This window comes from Abramis brama (assembly GCF_963993115.1).
Source record: "Abramis brama genome assembly, chromosome: 5".
In the NCBI taxonomy this organism is placed as follows: domain Eukaryota; kingdom Metazoa; phylum Chordata; class Actinopteri; order Cypriniformes; family Leuciscidae; genus Abramis; species Abramis brama.
Window position 1 is genome coordinate 8,252,539 of NC_139967.1, and position 17,450 is coordinate 8,269,988.

Here is a 17,450-nt window from a genome sequence, read left to right on the forward strand (position 1 = left end):
TCATAAGGTGACGAAACACTCGCTGATTGGAGTTCCGCGGAGGATATGTTAATGAAGGGGCGTGGGCGTGTGAAATGAATAGGTGACGTCAACTCTCATTCCGCAGAGTGAAACAAACATGGCGGCAGAATGCAGTTGGAAAGGGTACACGCTAACTTTAATGCTGTTATTTTGGAGTAGAGTCTGTGCGAATAGAGCGGAATCCTGGGGGAGCGACAGCCGGATCCTCGGCATGCGGTTGGAGAAGAGCGTCAAGCCTGCCACTACCACCGATGATGGGATCATACAGGTAACCGAGGACAGCGACATCCAGCTCAGGTTCTACGGACTGCAGATCAGCAATGACACCTGGGAGCAGATTAAGTTCGTGGATCAGAGCGAGGGCAGAAGCTCTGATATCAACAGCACTTGTGTTGACTTCACCAAAGACATCTCCATCAGTAAAAGTATGAGTGTCAACAGCCAGGGCACCTCTGGGCTGCTGTGGGTCCAAATTAAAGCACTTAGGAAAAGTGAGTCCCAGAGGGAATATGCGCTGTGCATCAGACACAACCAAGATGGGAAGTGGTACCTGCTGGAAGATGATGATGGAAGGTTGCGTGTGGTGGAGATGAAGAAGTCGCTGCTTCCCATTTGGTTCCAGATCATCTTGATAGCCTGCCTCCTGGTGCTCTCGGGGATGTTCAGTGGTCTAAACCTGGGGCTCATGGCTTTGGACCCCATGGAGCTGCGGATTGTGCAGAGTTGTGGCACTGATAAAGAGAAGAAGTACGCGCGCAAGATCGAGCCCATACGGAGGAAAGGAAACTACCTGCTGTGCTCGCTTCTCCTCGGGAACGTGCTGGTCAACACCACGCTGACCATCCTGCTCGATGATCTCATCGGCTCGGGTCTGGGGGCTGTGGTGGCGTCAACCATCGGTATAGTCATCTTCGGCGAGATCGTTCCTCAGGCGCTCTGCTCTCGCCACGGCTTGGCGGTGGGTGCCAACACCATCCACATCACCAAGTTCTTCATGCTTCTGACCTTTCCACTGTCCTTCCCCATCAGCAAACTCCTGGATTGCGTGCTAGGCCAGGAGATCGGCACCGTGTACAACCGAGAGAAGCTGGTGGGGATGCTTAAGGTGACCGAACCGTACAACGACCTGGTGAAAGAGGAGATGAACATGATCCAGGGCGCTCTGGAGTTGAGGACTAAGACAGTGGAGGACATCATGACTCCTCTCAGCCACTGCTTCATGATCAACAGCGACGCCATCCTGGACTTCAACACCATGTCGGAGATCATGGAGAGCGGATACACGCGCATTCCTGTTTATGAGGATGAACGGACCAATATCATGGACATCCTATTTGTGAAAGACCTGGCGTTTGTGGATCCAGATGACTGCACTACGTTGAAGACCATTACTAAGTTCTACAACCATCCGGTCCATTTTGTGTTTCATGACACCAAGTTGGATTCCATGCTGGAGGAGTTTAAAAAAGGTTGGTACATTTTTGTCAGTGACACACACTGTTTTTCCTGCAGAATTTCTCATTGTCAGTCTCAGGGAGGTTTTCATCAGGTGTAGCAAGGAGGGACGTGTATCAGCAGTGATGTCACTTTTAGATAGTTTGTGGAGAAGGTCTTTCTATCTATTTTTAATTAATTAGTCCCGCTCTTATCAGGTTGGAAAACATGCATCCTCTCTCCCCATGGGCCTTTCTCTCTTCCACTGACTGTCAAGGTCAGTTGTTGTGCATTCTTTCTTCTCTTGTTTTCTCTCTCTTTCTTCCACACACATTTTTTGGGAGGTTGCTTTCCTGAAGCTCATGAAGTCAACATGAAATCATAATTGACCTTTCTTAATAAAGTCAACAGTGCATGAGGTCATTCCTGAAAATGATCCTGCCCCTCCAAACACTGGTCATATAGAGCAGTGTTATTTTAGTGTTCTTTATACACAATTATAGGTTTTATTAATAACTGAATTTGCTTTTTTCCTTTTTATTTATTTTATTTTATTTATTTTTTTTGTAATTTTGTATTCATTTTAATCATGTGCATTTGTCATTTTTATTTTATTTATGCTGTTGATTCTATCACTATTTAGCTTTAATTTATTTTTATTTCAGTTAAAGTTTTAGTATTTATTTATTTCAAGTTAGTAATTTTAGTGCTTGAGCTTAAACTTATTTCTGTTACTTGCCAAGGCAACATTTCTAATTTTCGTTTAGTTTAATTTTTATATTTAATTTCATCTTTATTTCAGTTTACTTCAAAATACAGCTCTGATCCTCACTCAGAATTAGATTTTTTTTTTTTTGTTACTTTATTTTACATTATTCACAGAGGAATAACATGTTTCAGCTCGCAGGCCTTCTTATATGTTAGATAATCTAATCCTCCAACCATTATTTAAACAATTAGCCTAATTATATTGACGTCATCGAGATTGTATTTTTAACAACAATTATCCACATACAGTATAATCTTTTTAACCACATTAATGACATCCACCAATAATTTAGATGAAACACAAGACATCATTTTACACTAAACACAGCAACAGAGGATCCCACGTTCAAAAAATTAAACAATTAGACTATTTAAAAATCCTTATAAATCAATCCAGGTATTAGATCAAGTACATAACAGGAATCCACCTATAATCAATAGTTGCGATGTCATTAGTAGCAAGCCATGAGGTTATTGTAATCAATATCTTAGTTGCCTAACCGTGATTAATACAGGAACTCTGGGAAAGTATGTTTAAGCAGACATTTGTAGTTTGGTCCTGAAGCCTTGCCTAAAATACTTAGCTGGTATTTAACATTTTGAAGCTAGCGCTGGGCTAATTATATAAACATAGCTGCTAAGTTAAGACATAAAGGATTAGTACACCCCAAAATGAAAATTTGGTCATTATTTACTCAGCCTAATGTCATTCCAAACCCGTAAGACCTTCGTCCATCTTTGGAACACAAATTAAGATATTTTTTTTTCCATCTTTGGAACACAAATTAAGATATTTTTGATGAAATCCGAGAGCTTTTCTGACCTTTTATAACCACTTTCAAGGCCCAGAAAGGTAGTAAAGACATCATTAAAATAATCCAGTGGTTCAACCTTAATGTTATGAAGCGACGAGAGTAAGTAGAGTTTTTTTGTGTGCAATCAACTTTTAAACAAACTTTATTCAGCAATCTCTTCTCTTCAATGTCAGTCTGCTACTCGGTTCACGTAGTAAACACAGTGCAGCGCTTCCAGGTTCTGCGTCAGAACATTGATCTTATTGCGTTCTGAAGATGAATTTAAGTCTTACAGGTAACTAATGATATAATTTTATTTTTGGGAGAACTAACCCTTAAAGAACTAGTCTGACCAACTAGTAGTTAGTTATCACTCTTACTTTTCAGATTTATAGACAAATCTACCTTTTCATGTAACTGACTTTAAAAAGTTATGACCAGTCTAAGACTAGGCTAAGCATTTTATGCAAATGGCCCTTGTTCGACTAATCACGTGTTTGTTGTCATCACAATAACCATGACTAAACCTGTTATCTTATCATTGCTTGTTCAAGTTTACTGTCAGCAGGTTTTGATTTGCGACTATATTTTTCTGAACTTGGACTGTTTTATTGCACAAACTGTGAAGAAGTGTGTCTTCCATATTAACATCCATTTAAACATGGCCAGACCAAAAATGACATATTGATTACAATTATTCAAAGTCTGATTGATTCCCTGTAGTCCAGTATAATTCTTAACTCTAGTATTAGTAGTATTAGTTATTGTTAATATCCCTGCCACATTAATTTAACAAGACTGATTTGACATGTATTAAAGCCCTTTTACAGTAGAAGTGATAGTCACCATGAAAACAAGGTGGTACTGATATGCATGCTATTCGCTCAGCTCATGAGTTTGTCCGTTTTGAAGCACTTCCTCTCGTTTAAGCAGAAGTCTTTTCTTCACTTTCTGTCCATGATACAAACCCAAATCTTTGTATTTCTTTCCTCATCCGCTTCAGTACTCAAAGATGGCATTCTGCCTCTGTGTTTGGGTTGCCGTCTACCACTCTGGCAAATGGTTTTGGTTATGCATTGCATGCATATGAATGTGTAAGGGGGAAAAGCAGGGCAAAAACCACAATGAATTCCTAAAAGTGCTCTCAGTCATTTTTAGTTTGTTTACAATGAGTTTAGTCATTGGATTTCTTGCAAGACCAATGTCTTTTTTCCTGGATGACGCCACTAGAATATTGGCCCCATATAAGTGCAAGTGCAATCCAAAAAAAAACCAGTCAGAGAAAGAGGAAATGACACATTTCTGTCAAACATTGTTGTTTTGGTCTGTGATTAGTGTTGCTAAGTGGATTTGGCCAGCTCTCTGACGGTATTGTCATGTCATAAGCCTCTCTGTATTCTAGTTGGATCACGGTCTCTGTTTCTCTGTGAATGCATTCATGGCTACAGTGTCACAAATACTTCTCTCTTCCTATCCTTCACTTCCTGTCATGTCATTTGTTGATTAGGAGTGCTGACCGAGCATACACTGTGTGTTTGTGCTTGTGTTCGATCCCAAGGAGGAACGGCTCTTTTGAGGAAGGAGAAGAGGATTTGTTACACAAATATGCAATTTTCTAGAAAATCTTATTCAATTTTTGTCAGACTACAATTTTTAAGTGTAATTTGGTTTCTTTTGAACTGAGAAAAATGATCAAACGTTGTCAAGAGATATTTGTGGGGGGTTCTTCTGGATTTTTATAGACATTTCTTGGAATATATCTGGATAAGATATAATTACTGCAACGAAGAAACCCAGCTGAAAAATATGAATACTATTTATTTTATTTAGATAGTTAGTTATATTTAAAAAATGTGTGTGTGTGTATGTGTATATTATGTATGTATGTGTGTATATATATATATATATATATATATATATATATATATATATATATATATATATATATATATATATATATATATATATATATATATATATATATATATATATACAGTATATATATATATATATATATATATACAGTATATATAATAAATACAAATACAAATGCATTTAATCTAGATTAGAACCACTTTATTGATTTATTTAAAGTCAAGGGGTTCTAACTAAAAAAGAAAATTACATTTTTATTTAATGTATATGCATTTTACATAATTATTTAATGATTTATTCAAAGTCAATTGATTTAAAAAAAAAAGTTTTATCTTTGTATTTTTGAGATTTTTAATTATTTTTTATATTATAATCTATTAAGTAAAATGGTTGATCTAAAGATGCATTATTGAAATGACATTTGAGAATTGGTGAAAATTTCTGTGTATATCCCATAGTTGTCATCAAATCAGTATTGACCATATTGCTCTTTCTCTCAAATCACTTGCTTTTTCAGATGACTTTACTTAATGTTAACTAACCGACAAATAGCCAATTATAGGCTACATAATTTTAGAAAACTCTCCATATGGGTCTGGTTACAATCTGATATGTATGTAACAGCAGTGTAAGTGGCAATTCATGTTCACGTTGCAGTACTTGTACAGAAATAATTCTGGAGTTTTCGTAAAGATGTTAAAAGTTGCAGTAATGACAACTACTTATAATTTTTGGTTATAAAAAATTAACACAAATGTAAACTTGCAGATATGTAACAATCGCACATACACATCCACACTGCTGGCTGCAGACAGACATTCAGTTTATGTGGGACTGTAGTGAAGTAATTGAGATGAGTTTCAGAAACAGAACGTCAGTGAAACTGCAGATGACAAAAAACTAAGATGGCGTGTGCAGTTACAGATGCAATTTACTCATCCCCTGAGTAAAGAAACATTGGTGTCTTTCATTGCACATGACTCAGATTAGCCGAATGATTCATTTGGATGTGATCGGTAATAAAGCAGAACGCAATTTCTATGGGACACAACAGTGTGAACATGCTTGCTTAAAGGAGCCGTATGTAAGATTGTGGCCAAAACTGGTACTGCAATCACTTTCAAATTACTGTAGAGTGGTGTATCCCCTCCCCCTCCCCCCTGACTCGAGGTTGCCAGATAGGATGCAGGATCCAGCAGGAACGTTTGTAGCTGCAGCTGTGGTAACTAGAGCAGAGCTGGCAACCCGGATGCCGAAACACTACTGACTTCGTGATTGGTAGATAGGTGGAGGGTGGCGCTTCAGGCCAAAACACAACATGACAACATCAACATCAGTTGAGGGCTGCAACTATCACTTTTAAATGACAATATCCTGGCCGGACTACTGTTGTCAGTAATATAAGTATTTGAAATGAACATGATTTCTTAATGTCTAGAGACATATCAGGGCCATTTTATGATTAATTGAAATATATTTCTTACATACAGCTCCTTTAATGCATTATTTTTCTTTTTGCAAGTCTTCAGTGTAAGAACATTCAGATGCATATGTATATGTATTAAGACTTCGAAAGATATTTTTTTTGCAGGTTAAAAATGATTTAATGTCATGATTTGTCAGGATACATAACGATCATTACAAGTCTCATAGAAATCCTCCTCCTAACTGTCTTCTTTTAAATATTGTAACACCTTTTAATCGACAGTCAGGGCTGATTTTATACATTTTATACATGATCCTTCAGAAATCATTCTAATAGGCTGATCTGCTGCTCAAGAAACATTTCTTATTATCATCATCAATGTTGAAAACAGTTGTGATGCTTAATATTTTGGAAACTGTAATAAAACATTTCAGAACTCTTTTGAATAATAGAAATTTGAGAACATTATAAATATCTTACTGTCACTTTTGATCAATTTAATGCCTCCTATAGCTGAATAAAAGTATTAACTCTTTCCCCAACAGCATTTTTGAATATTTTCAAAAAATGTTTTTCTGGCCCCCAGAATATTTTGTTAGAGTCAATGTATTAAAAAAAAGAAAAAAAAAAGAAAAGAAAAGAAGTATGCATTCTTTTTTATCAAACCTTGAATGTGGGCAAGTTTCATTAAAAAAAAGCAATATTTTGAACAAAAAGCTGAGAAAATCGCTTCTTTCTCCCCAAAGACTTCAACATGCAAAAGCAATGATTATGTCCCATGTTTCTGCTTCTTTTTCGCCTGTGTTTTGATCAGGAGAACCTCTTTCAGAAGCATAATAGCGGCCCCTACCGAATAACACGGAAAATTCCGTCAATGGCGGGGAAGTGTTGTCTCGTAAATGATGGAAAATTCCCTCAGTGTCGCAGGAAAGAGTTAATTTCTTTTGAAACTTTTGAAAGGTTTTGCTAAGAAGAATGTCATATACTCACTATATTATTTTAAAATGTGTAAGAATGATTAGGTGTATCCTGTGTGACTATATGAATGAATACATAATGGCTTTCAGGTGAGGCTGTTAAGGTAGATCGCTGGGTACAGAGTGTGTCAGTGGGTGAGTGTGTTTACCGATGCAGAGAGAGAGAGGGAGTGAGCGAGCAAGAGACAGACAAGCATTGTTTTAGCTGCAGGGATTGATGACTCGGCAAGACAAAACTGGCTTGTGAAATGTAGAAAGTACAGAGGATGTTATATATATATATATATATATATATATGAAATTAAATATGATTTGAACTAAAGTACTTTGGGAAAACCTGCATTTGTGGGCAGCAGACACTTGAATGCTCTAGTACATTGCAGCATCACCTCTATTTCTCACTCTATTTCTTTGTACCATTAAAACATCCTGCAAGTTTCATAGCTTAAAATGTCCTTCTCATTATAAACAGAATTTATTTAACCAAGCTTTGTTTGGATATTGTGGGATCTGTGACGTCACATGACTGCCTCCAGTGCAAGACATTGAAAAGTAGATTTACACCATCGGACAACTGCGTCAGGAAGTGGTTCGGTTTATTTTTAATGGCATTCCAGATCGCATTGGAGGATTATATGTTTGTTCAGAGCGTTTGATGATTCTGAGCAGGTTCAGAATGAGGGTCATGAAAATATTGTATTTTTATTTTGATTGTGTTGTGTGGAATTGTTGTTTTGGCAGTAGACGGTGTTTACATTAAGCCAAACTAAGCTTTTCAGAATGTTCCACTGGTACACGACGCGAAGAGTTTCTTTCTTTTGTGTCGTCATGATTTTTGGCTCATTTGTTCCTCTGCAGCACAGTGCAGACCCACTGAGAGACGTCTGTTGCCGGAGATCTGTTCCACAAACGCACTGAACTGACTTTACGCTTATCTCGAGCAAAGACACTTGCTGTAGAATCAGGGATCCGGAATCTTCTGCATCACTCGAGTACAGGCTGTTTAGTCTGCATGCGCCGAACAGGCTTTATTAGCTACATCCGGTCACATTACAAACAATCAGATGGCAGATAAGCCGGTGAGCTTTAACTCTTCACTCCATGTCCGCTAACTGAAAAGTATCATGCATTGTTTAGATGTGGTACCATGTTGGGTTGGTACCTAACCTATGATTTAGATATGCACCATGGTAATACCATGCTGTCTTTCATTGACTTTGAAATCTGTTGAAAACACTAAAACAACTATCATTCTACTACCATGTTTTTGGACATACCCCATATTACTATGCTCAAGAAACATTCCTTTTATTATTAGTTGAAAATGGTTGTGTTGCTTAATGAAGTGTAGAAAGTGACTTTTTCCGGATAATTTGATTAAAACAACATTCTAAAGAAGGTTAATGGAATTATTTATTTTTTTTAAACCGTCTTTTTTTGTAATTTTAGATCAATTTCAAGCATTTTTGCTGAATTTAGTGACCCCGAATTTTGTCTAAACATTTGCAGTCAAAACATTTGGAAGTGTTTTTGTGGTTTTCAAGACGAGTTGAAATATTTTGTAGATGCTAAATCATGTTTCGCAATTCACTGTTTTGGCTCCTAATGTCAGTGCAACAGGGTGTTATGTCTACGCATAACTCCTGGATTTTTGTTTTGATGAGCAAACGCTTTAGGATTTCCTGGCTCTTTGTGCGCCGAATGGCAACAATAGCCGTCTTATAAACTGTGTGAACCCTTAGCTCTTTCTGTTTGTCCATGACACTATTTACAAAGAAACAAGATATAGTAAGCATTGCGCTACAGAAGCCTACTGTCGTTTGTCACTAAATTGAGCAAAAGCGTACAGTAGGCTACACTATGTGCATTTACTGTGGGTATTCCAAATAAATACCTTGATGTGATTGAATATGATTGTAAACGCTAAAGGGTTCCCCCCTTAAGTGACTCTTTTTGGGGGCGTTTGCTCACTCTGTGTTTGTTTTTACAATGGTGTAATTTTGTTGCAATAGCATTTAGACAGCACAAGGAAGCTTGATTTCAAACTTTGAGTCAGTAATAAAACAAGAACAAATAAATAACAACCAGTAGCACAAATAAATACAATAGAATAAAGATACAAATTAAATAAACAGCACTGTACGTTTTTCAGGTAGGTCTAACAGTATTCAAGGAAGAAATACCACAGAAGTTGAATAATCAAATATAAAATAACTGCATAGCCTTAACTGATTAAATATAAATTATTCCTTATTAAAGCTGAAAAAGTTGTTCAGTCGAGGAGTGAGTGATTGTCTCTTTTTCTTTTGTTGTTTGATTAACATTGACAGACAGCAGCAGGTTTATTAGGCTGCTGTCACTTTAAGAGTCAATGCATGGATCCAGTATACTGATTCACACACGTTTTCTTTCTTAGCTGTTTACATTCATTCACCTAAGACGTAACTGACAGTGTGAACGTGAATACTCGCCAAGACAGGTATTTTGACATATTTTTGTGTGTATTTGGCCATTTAAGCGTGATAAGCCTCAAAAAAGAACTCAATTTGACAATTTGAGCGAGCGAGCAACCTGAGTGGCTTTATGTGTGTGCGCTTTGGCTGAGAGTGTCTCAGAGAGTGTTTTGCGAGTGAAAGTCTTGTGTCGCAGCTTGCAGTGCAGACGCAACTATGGGGTGATGTAAAGATCTTTTCGCATTTTGAGAGAGAGAGAGAAGACACGGTAACGCTGCATTACTCACACTGTTTGTGAAATTACGTCTCAGAAAGTTTTCAAATGACTTATTTTCTCTGATAATCTGCTTGGATTAATTTACTCATTTAACATGCTATAAGTGCATAAATGTTTGCGGGAATTTCTTGCTTTATTATTGCGATAACTGCAGGAATGTCTAAATTTATGCGCAATGCCTGCAATCCCATGCTGAAATTCAGGCTCTGTTTAAATGTTATAAATGTGTTAGTATATGCAGAAAAGAATGAATGATAATATAATATAACTAAGTATATTAAATGATAAAATATACAATTCATATAATATTACAATGTTATCTTTATGCAAAGCTCTATCAAACCATTACTGCTTGATTATTCTTATTTGCGAATGTATTTCCTGCTTTAAAGGGGTCATCGGATGCAAAATTCACTTTTAAATGGTGTTTGCATATAAATGTCTTTGCAGTGTGTGGACACAACCACCATACAATGAAAAAAAAAATCCATTCACTCCTTTTTTTCTCTCTCAATAATCAAGCTGTTTGGATTTTCTGAGCAATATGTCATATTGCTCATGCTCTGCCCACGACCACTGACGGACTGTCCCGTATTAGCATATTTCCACCCTCAGCCATTTGTATACTGTCCGCCAAGGCAGCACTTTATGTGTGTCGACACCCCCCATGGAAGAGAGGGGTGGGGTGAGCAGTTGCTCATTATCATTTAAAGAGACATGCACCGAAACGGGTCGCTGTGAACAGATCTGTTTTTGAGGAGGTAAAAAGGGTGTTGTTTTACAGAACCATTGAAGAATTTTAACCAAAGTATGTTACAAACTTTACATGAAGACCCTAAAGAATCATACCAGCTTGTGGGAAATGGGCATCCGATGACCCCTTTAATACTAAAGCTCTTTGAGTGTTATTTGACTGAATATGTTATTATTATTATTATTATTATTATTATTATTATTATTACACTGAACAAAATTATTTTGTAATTTCCGGACCCCCCCGAATACAGTAAAACCGCACGTTTTAGAGTGGCCTTTTATTGTGGCCAGCCTAAGGCACACCTGTGCAATAATCATGCTGTCTAATCAGCATCTTGATATGCCACACCTGTGAGGTGGATGGATTATCTCGGCAAAGGAGAAGTGCTCACTAACACAGATTTAGACAGATTTGTGAACAATATTTGGGAGAAATAGGCCTTTTGTGTACATAGAAAAAGTCTTAGATCTTTGAGTTCAGCTCATGAAAAATGGGGGCAAAAACAAAAGTGTTGCGTTTATAATTTTGTTCAGTGTATTATTTACATTATTAACAGCTGTTTATTGAAAGAGTACCACAAATACGCTTCTAATTAAATCTTCTGCAGGTAAATCACACTTGGCGATTGTTCAGAAAGTGAATAATGAGGGGGAGGGAGATCCGTTCTATGAGGTGCTGGGATTGGTCACCCTGGAAGATGTCATCGAGGAGATCATCAAATCAGAAATCCTGGACGAGTCTGACCTCTACAGTGAGTGGACAGTGTCTAGTGAACGTGTTTTTAGTGTTTTCTTTAAATAAATTCACACAGCATTTGCCCATCTCAGTTTTCCAACACACATACATTTGACTTCCTCTTGCTGTGCTGCAACACACACCATTTCACGTATGATTACGAAATGACCGAGACATGCACTCAGCATTTTTTGAGAAAAGCACATATCATCATGTTCATGATGTTAGAGTTTTCATGGTACCAATGTGATTTTTGTGGTTGTTGGAGGAATTAAGTCATCTGACTTCTGTTATAAATTCCTCAGTGTTCTGCTCATTTCAGTTTTTGTGTGTGTATTTTTTGCAGCCGATAACCGCAACAGAAAGAAAGTGGCACACAATAAGAACAAGCGAGACTTCTCTGCCTTCAAACATGAGAGTGAGTCTAAAGTCAAGATCTCTCCTCAGCTGCTACTGGCCGCTCACCGCTTCCTAGCAACAGGTAAACAATCACCAGACTGAGTGTAACAGTATGTGTACCTTGCCTTGCCCATTGAAAACCTGCTTAATAACTATGCACATCTGAATATAAGGCGTTTTCCCACTTCCTGTCCTCGTCAACAATTATATATCACTTTTAAATGATTATATACAAAATTAATAATTAGTTTTAAGATTGATGTGTTTTGGAATTGTTAAAATGTGCTTGGAAAAAAATATGATCAGAATATTGACTTGCATAATAATTATGCATGCAGTGTAGAATTTGATGTTAACCTAGATTCAAATTTTTAATGTTTACCCAGTTTTATGCCATGAAAATAGCCTTGAATACTGGTATGTATTTACTTTTACCTTGTTGGTTCAATTTGTTACATTTGTAACACTTTATAATCAGGTCCTGTTAGTTAATGCTTTAACTAACAATCAGCATTTATTACAGTATTCATTATTATTATTTTTAATGTTAGTTAATACAGATACAACTGTTCATTGTTTGTTCATGTTAGCTCAGGTCATATTAACAGATGCAACATTTGATTTTAATAATATTTTAGTAAATGTTTAAATTGAACTTAATGGGCTGTTTACATGACACAGTTTTCAACTAAAAACTGGAAACATTTTTTATGCATTTTCTTCTGGTCATTTACATGACAACAACATTTAGGGGCCTTAAAAATCAAACTTTTGAAAACGTGAAACCACAAAGGGAAAACGTTTTCGTTTTTAGTACATCGTTGTCGTGTAAACTTACCCTTAAATTAAGAATTTTTCATTGTTAGTTCATGTTTCCTCATGTAGTTAACTAATGTTAAGAAAACTCTACTGTAAAGTACCATAAACCAACATGTTTAATCTTATTGTAAAGTGTTACAGGTCAAGTTTCTCAAAAAGTAAGACAATGTACATCTTAAATTAAGCAAAATGGTCTATAGATTTTTCATCTCTTGTCTGTCTGTTTCTGTCTCTGTCACCTGTGTCTCCACAGAGGTTAATTTGTTTAGTCCATCTCTGATCTCAGAGAAAATCCTTCTGCGTATCCTTAAACACCCTGATGTGATCCAGGAGATCAAGTTCAACGAGAACGAAAAGAAATCGCCACATCACTACCTTTACCTGCGCGGCAAACCCGTGGACTACTTCATCCTCATACTGCAGGTAACGGCTCAAACTAACGCCTAACACCGTGTCCTAACTACACGCGATGCGCCGCCGCGACAAAAGGTATCTTTTCACTAACCAGCCGCAACGGCGACACGCGACGTTTCTTATTTAGAAACGGTTTCTATTTTTCTGCGCCTGGAACAACAAACACAAACTGTTGCAATGATAATCACAGGTACTGTTTATGTGCTGTATTTAATGTTAAAAGCGTGCAATGTGACTTTGAGTATCATTTAGTGCTCCCAGCTTTGTAGCTGTAAAAGCAACAATGGATAATTCACCTCAGATCTTGAAATTAAACAAATGGAAACAAGAACGTTCAAACTGTGAACAAACAAGTGTATTATTTGACAAAGATTGTTTTAGTAACTCAGTAGCCTATGTATTTTTAATAATGTTTAAATGGTGTAATATTAGTGAATTTGATTATGTAGCCTGCTTATCCATTTTCTTGCGAGTGCCGTCAAGATTACTCTCTGGTGCTGTGCACTTGCCGTGAGACTCCGCCCACACGCTGTTCTGATTGGCTGTGGGTTTTAATTGATTTTGACGCATCTCACAGTCACGTCGCGTCTAGTGTGGACAGACCATAGATAGACTGTAAAAAAATATGGACGTAGTGTCCGTGATGTCACCCGTAGGTTTCTGAAGACCGTTTTTGAAGCCTAAAGTGGGCGTAGCCGACCGTCGCCATCTTGGCAGCGCGTCACTCCCGGATAAACGAAAATGGGCAAAGAGGCGGGACGTGGGTGGAGCTGAGGAGCCTGGTGCTGAAACCATGCCCACCTAGCTCGACGCGATCAAGTTGTCTATGGATGGAAGATATTGGTGGTTGATTTTAAACCGATTTGAATGCAGAAATTTAAGGCTTAATATAATTTAAACGGATGAGTTATAAAAAAAAAAAAATTCACCCCCCTCACAGTTGTCATGAAGGGCAAAATTAGCTGTATAGACCAAAGCCACTTTTTGCTCCAGGCTGTAAACATGTTTTTTCCTGCTGTAAAGTTGGGCATTTCAACATGGGGCAGATGCAGATTTGACTCACTTTTGCAGCCAGCCTCAAGTGGCCAGTTGATGAATTGCCGTTTAATTCACTTCCGTGTTGGTTTCAAGAGAGAGACAGGGAGGTTGCCGCTTGGGACAGACACATTATTTATCGCTGGAATCTTATCGCATCGCGTCTGGTTAGGCACGGTGTAATGGCCTGATCCTTACCTGGGTCACGGCTTGAGTTGCAGCCAATTGGACAGACGAGGTGTTTTAAGCGGTTTAAGAAAACAGGCTTTGGCTTGCAGCATGAGCGTGTGGTTGGCTTTGCCTTGTGTTGTCACATGCTAAAACTGAAGAATTGACTCAACAGAACTGCTGGCTTACAAAACAGTTTATCAGGGCTATATGATGATGTTTGGGAGCAGCCCAGCTGATCATCTATGTTGTGCGCTATGGCCTTATCAGAAATGATTTCAGAGGACCTCAAAATAAGGTTTTGGTTTTAGATGTAGAAGTTTTGACACTAGCGATCAAAAGTTTAGGGTCGGTTTGTCTCTTATGCTCACCTACATTTATTTGATCAAAAATGCTGTAAACGTAAAAACTGTTTAATATTTTCTCTTTTTTTTATTTATGTAATTTATTCCTGATGACAAAGTTGAATTTTCAGCATCATTAGCCTACTCCAGTCTTGTGTAACATGATCCTTCAGAAATCATTCTAATATACTGATTTGCTGAAGTAACATTTCCTATTATTATCATTTGGAAACAGTTGTGCTGCTTAATGTTTTTGTGGAAACAATTTCAGGATTCTTTGAATGTAAAGAAAAAAAAACTTTTCTAGCAATAACTGCATTTCCTGTCACGTTTGATCAATGTAATGCTTCTTTGCTGAATGAATTTTACTGACCCCAAACTTTTGAACAATAGTGTAGATGAGAAAAACAGTTATCAGAAATATTAATAATGAACTGCTATATGTGCTGATGTGGGCAATTGTGTCCCAATTTAGTTTCCCTTCAAGATAAGAGAGGAAAGTTGAAGATTCAATAAAAAAAAGTTGCACTTTTTGATACATGTAGATGTGCTGGTTGCTTCAGAAAGAATTCTAAACGCAGAAGCTACATTAAAAAATAGGCTGTTTCTGAATGTTTTGATTTTTTTCGAGAAAAAAAGGATATTGTCTTGACTTCAATCCTCTTTAATGGTCTGGCATGAGCTAAAAAAAAGAGAAAAGACTCAAGAAAGGCATCCTAAAAATATGCTGCAACTGTTTTGTATAAAGAAATGAGCCAAAATACCTTCTAAGAGTTGCACAACTGAAGGAGCAATAAAAAGCATTTGATTGCCAATAAAGCAGGTTTAAATATGAAAAATATGTCTGCACACGCTTTCCCATCCATTAGCTTGGTGATTTTACACTGTGATAAATTGTTATCACCTGGATGAAGCTCATCTCAGATTTTTGGAGCTTTTCACATGCAAAATCCAGATGACTTCCTAAGTGCAGAGTTGTACTTTTTCCCACAGTGGAACAATCATCCATCACGTATTCCTTCATTCATTCTCTCGGTCTCTTTCTTGGATTTGTTGTTGTTATTATTGGCCTCTAAACAATCATTAGACCATTCGGCTCATGATGGTTAAACATCACATGCACACCTCAACCTTTCAGTGATTCAGTGAATTTCAGACCTCACACATTGTTTCTTCTATAATGAACGTTCAAAACTATGATAATCCACAAAATAAATGCGGGGAATCACAAAATATCACAAAAATATTCTTTATGTTAGTTTAAAGGTTCCTGGTTTTGTTTTGGAGGTCTCCTACAGTAGATTTACATGCATTCAAGATAAAAAAAGATTAAAAAAACACTTTTATTTTTTATAATATACACTGCAAAAGACCATTTGCTGTCATTATGCAAATCTGATACAGACCTACGTAGGTTCGAGCAGGAAGAAAGACTGGAATTACTGACGACTCTTTTCAGGCAGTTCAGAATCGGTTCTTTCTTTCGAGAGACACTTCAATCTTTGAAAGTTTGCAGAACTTTTACGTTCACAAACAGCTATATTACCGCTACATGAAAGGTAATATCTGAAAAAGCATAATAGGGGCACTATAAACCTTTTTTGGCATTTACGCTTCTGAGAGTGTGAACTTTGTTTCTTGAACTGTCATGGAATGAACTTGTCAAGTTCAAGCTCTCCGGTTAAAATGTCTGAAGTTAGTTCACCTGGTGTAGATTATTCACAGCGGGAAGGAGATTCATTAATAGATTATGAAGAGCACACTAGCAGCAGTTTGAGGCTGTTAAATATGTCGGGCATCTGTTTGTGTGGCTTTTTGTTATTTATTATTTAAAGCCGCTCAATGGTGTGTGTGTGTGTTGGAAGCAGGATGTGCTGTATTATTATGATTACTATTTAATACATTGAGTGTGCTTGCAAGTAGAAGTCCCAACATGGAGACCTTTCTTTCCTGGCACCAGTTGAAGATGGCCTCCAGCCAGGCCTCCAGCTGAGAGCGGGCTGACTGACCTTCATCAAATGTTAATGCTGCTTTCTCTGAGGTGTCAAGCTTTGTGCTAAAGATCCACTGCACTTCTTCTGTTGCGCTCCGGTGCGTATGTCCTAAAAGGACTTGGAGTTTGTGAGGAATAAAAGAGTACGTTGATTTTCCAATTTGCACTTTAACTTAAACTTAACGTTTTGGCACAATCCGAAGACCTGACATCAAGAAAAATAAATAGACATAACATCTAGTAAAACATAAGATGATAGACAAATGAAGAAAATAAAGACAGATATTAAATATTTTATATATTCAAAATGATTTTTTTATAGGTTAATCTTTTAATATTATTTTTCTAATGTAAAGATGAGACGAACCTTTTTGATGTTTATTTTTGTATTGTCTAAAATGGTTTTGCTTTTAGATTATTTTAAAAATCCTAATGTTTTAAATCCACACAATTAGTTTCTCTTTCCAAATCTAAAAACAAGATTTAGTTCAAGATTAATCTGAAGTTTAGCTAAGGGGCCGTTTACACCACACCGTTTTCAACTAAAAACTAGGTCTGCCCCCTAATAGTCGAAATTTGATTAGTCAGTCGCAGAAAAAAATGAACCGAAACCCAGCGTTTAGGCTACTTTCCTCAAAGTCATGAGAAATATATGGAAAGCTTGAAATATCATGCGGCAAGCTTTATGTGAAAGGTCAGGACTAGTCAGTTATTGAGGTCCACAACTTTAGATTTAGCTTTAATGTTTTTAACGGCAGCGC

The 17,450-nt window shown here is 37.1% G+C and overlaps 1 protein-coding gene across 2 annotated transcripts in view; it reads left to right on the top strand.

Moving 5' to 3' along the window:
- LOC311083491 (metal transporter CNNM4) overlaps window positions 1–17,450 on the top strand; it is a 30,906-nt gene continuing 13,456 nt past the window's right edge. Inside the window, exons 1-4 of one of the 2 annotated variants that reach the window (XM_084115057.1) lie at window positions 1–1,490; window positions 11,390–11,533; window positions 11,864–11,998; window positions 12,989–13,158. In XM_084115057.1, the coding sequence (XP_083971183.1) occupies window positions 119–1,490; window positions 11,390–11,533; window positions 11,864–11,998; window positions 12,989–13,158 (1,821 nt within the window). In that variant the 5' untranslated portion in view covers window positions 1–118. The remainder of the gene's footprint in view (window positions 1,491–11,389; window positions 11,534–11,863; window positions 11,999–12,988; window positions 13,159–17,450) is intronic. The other variant, XM_084115056.1, reaches the window with a different exon arrangement.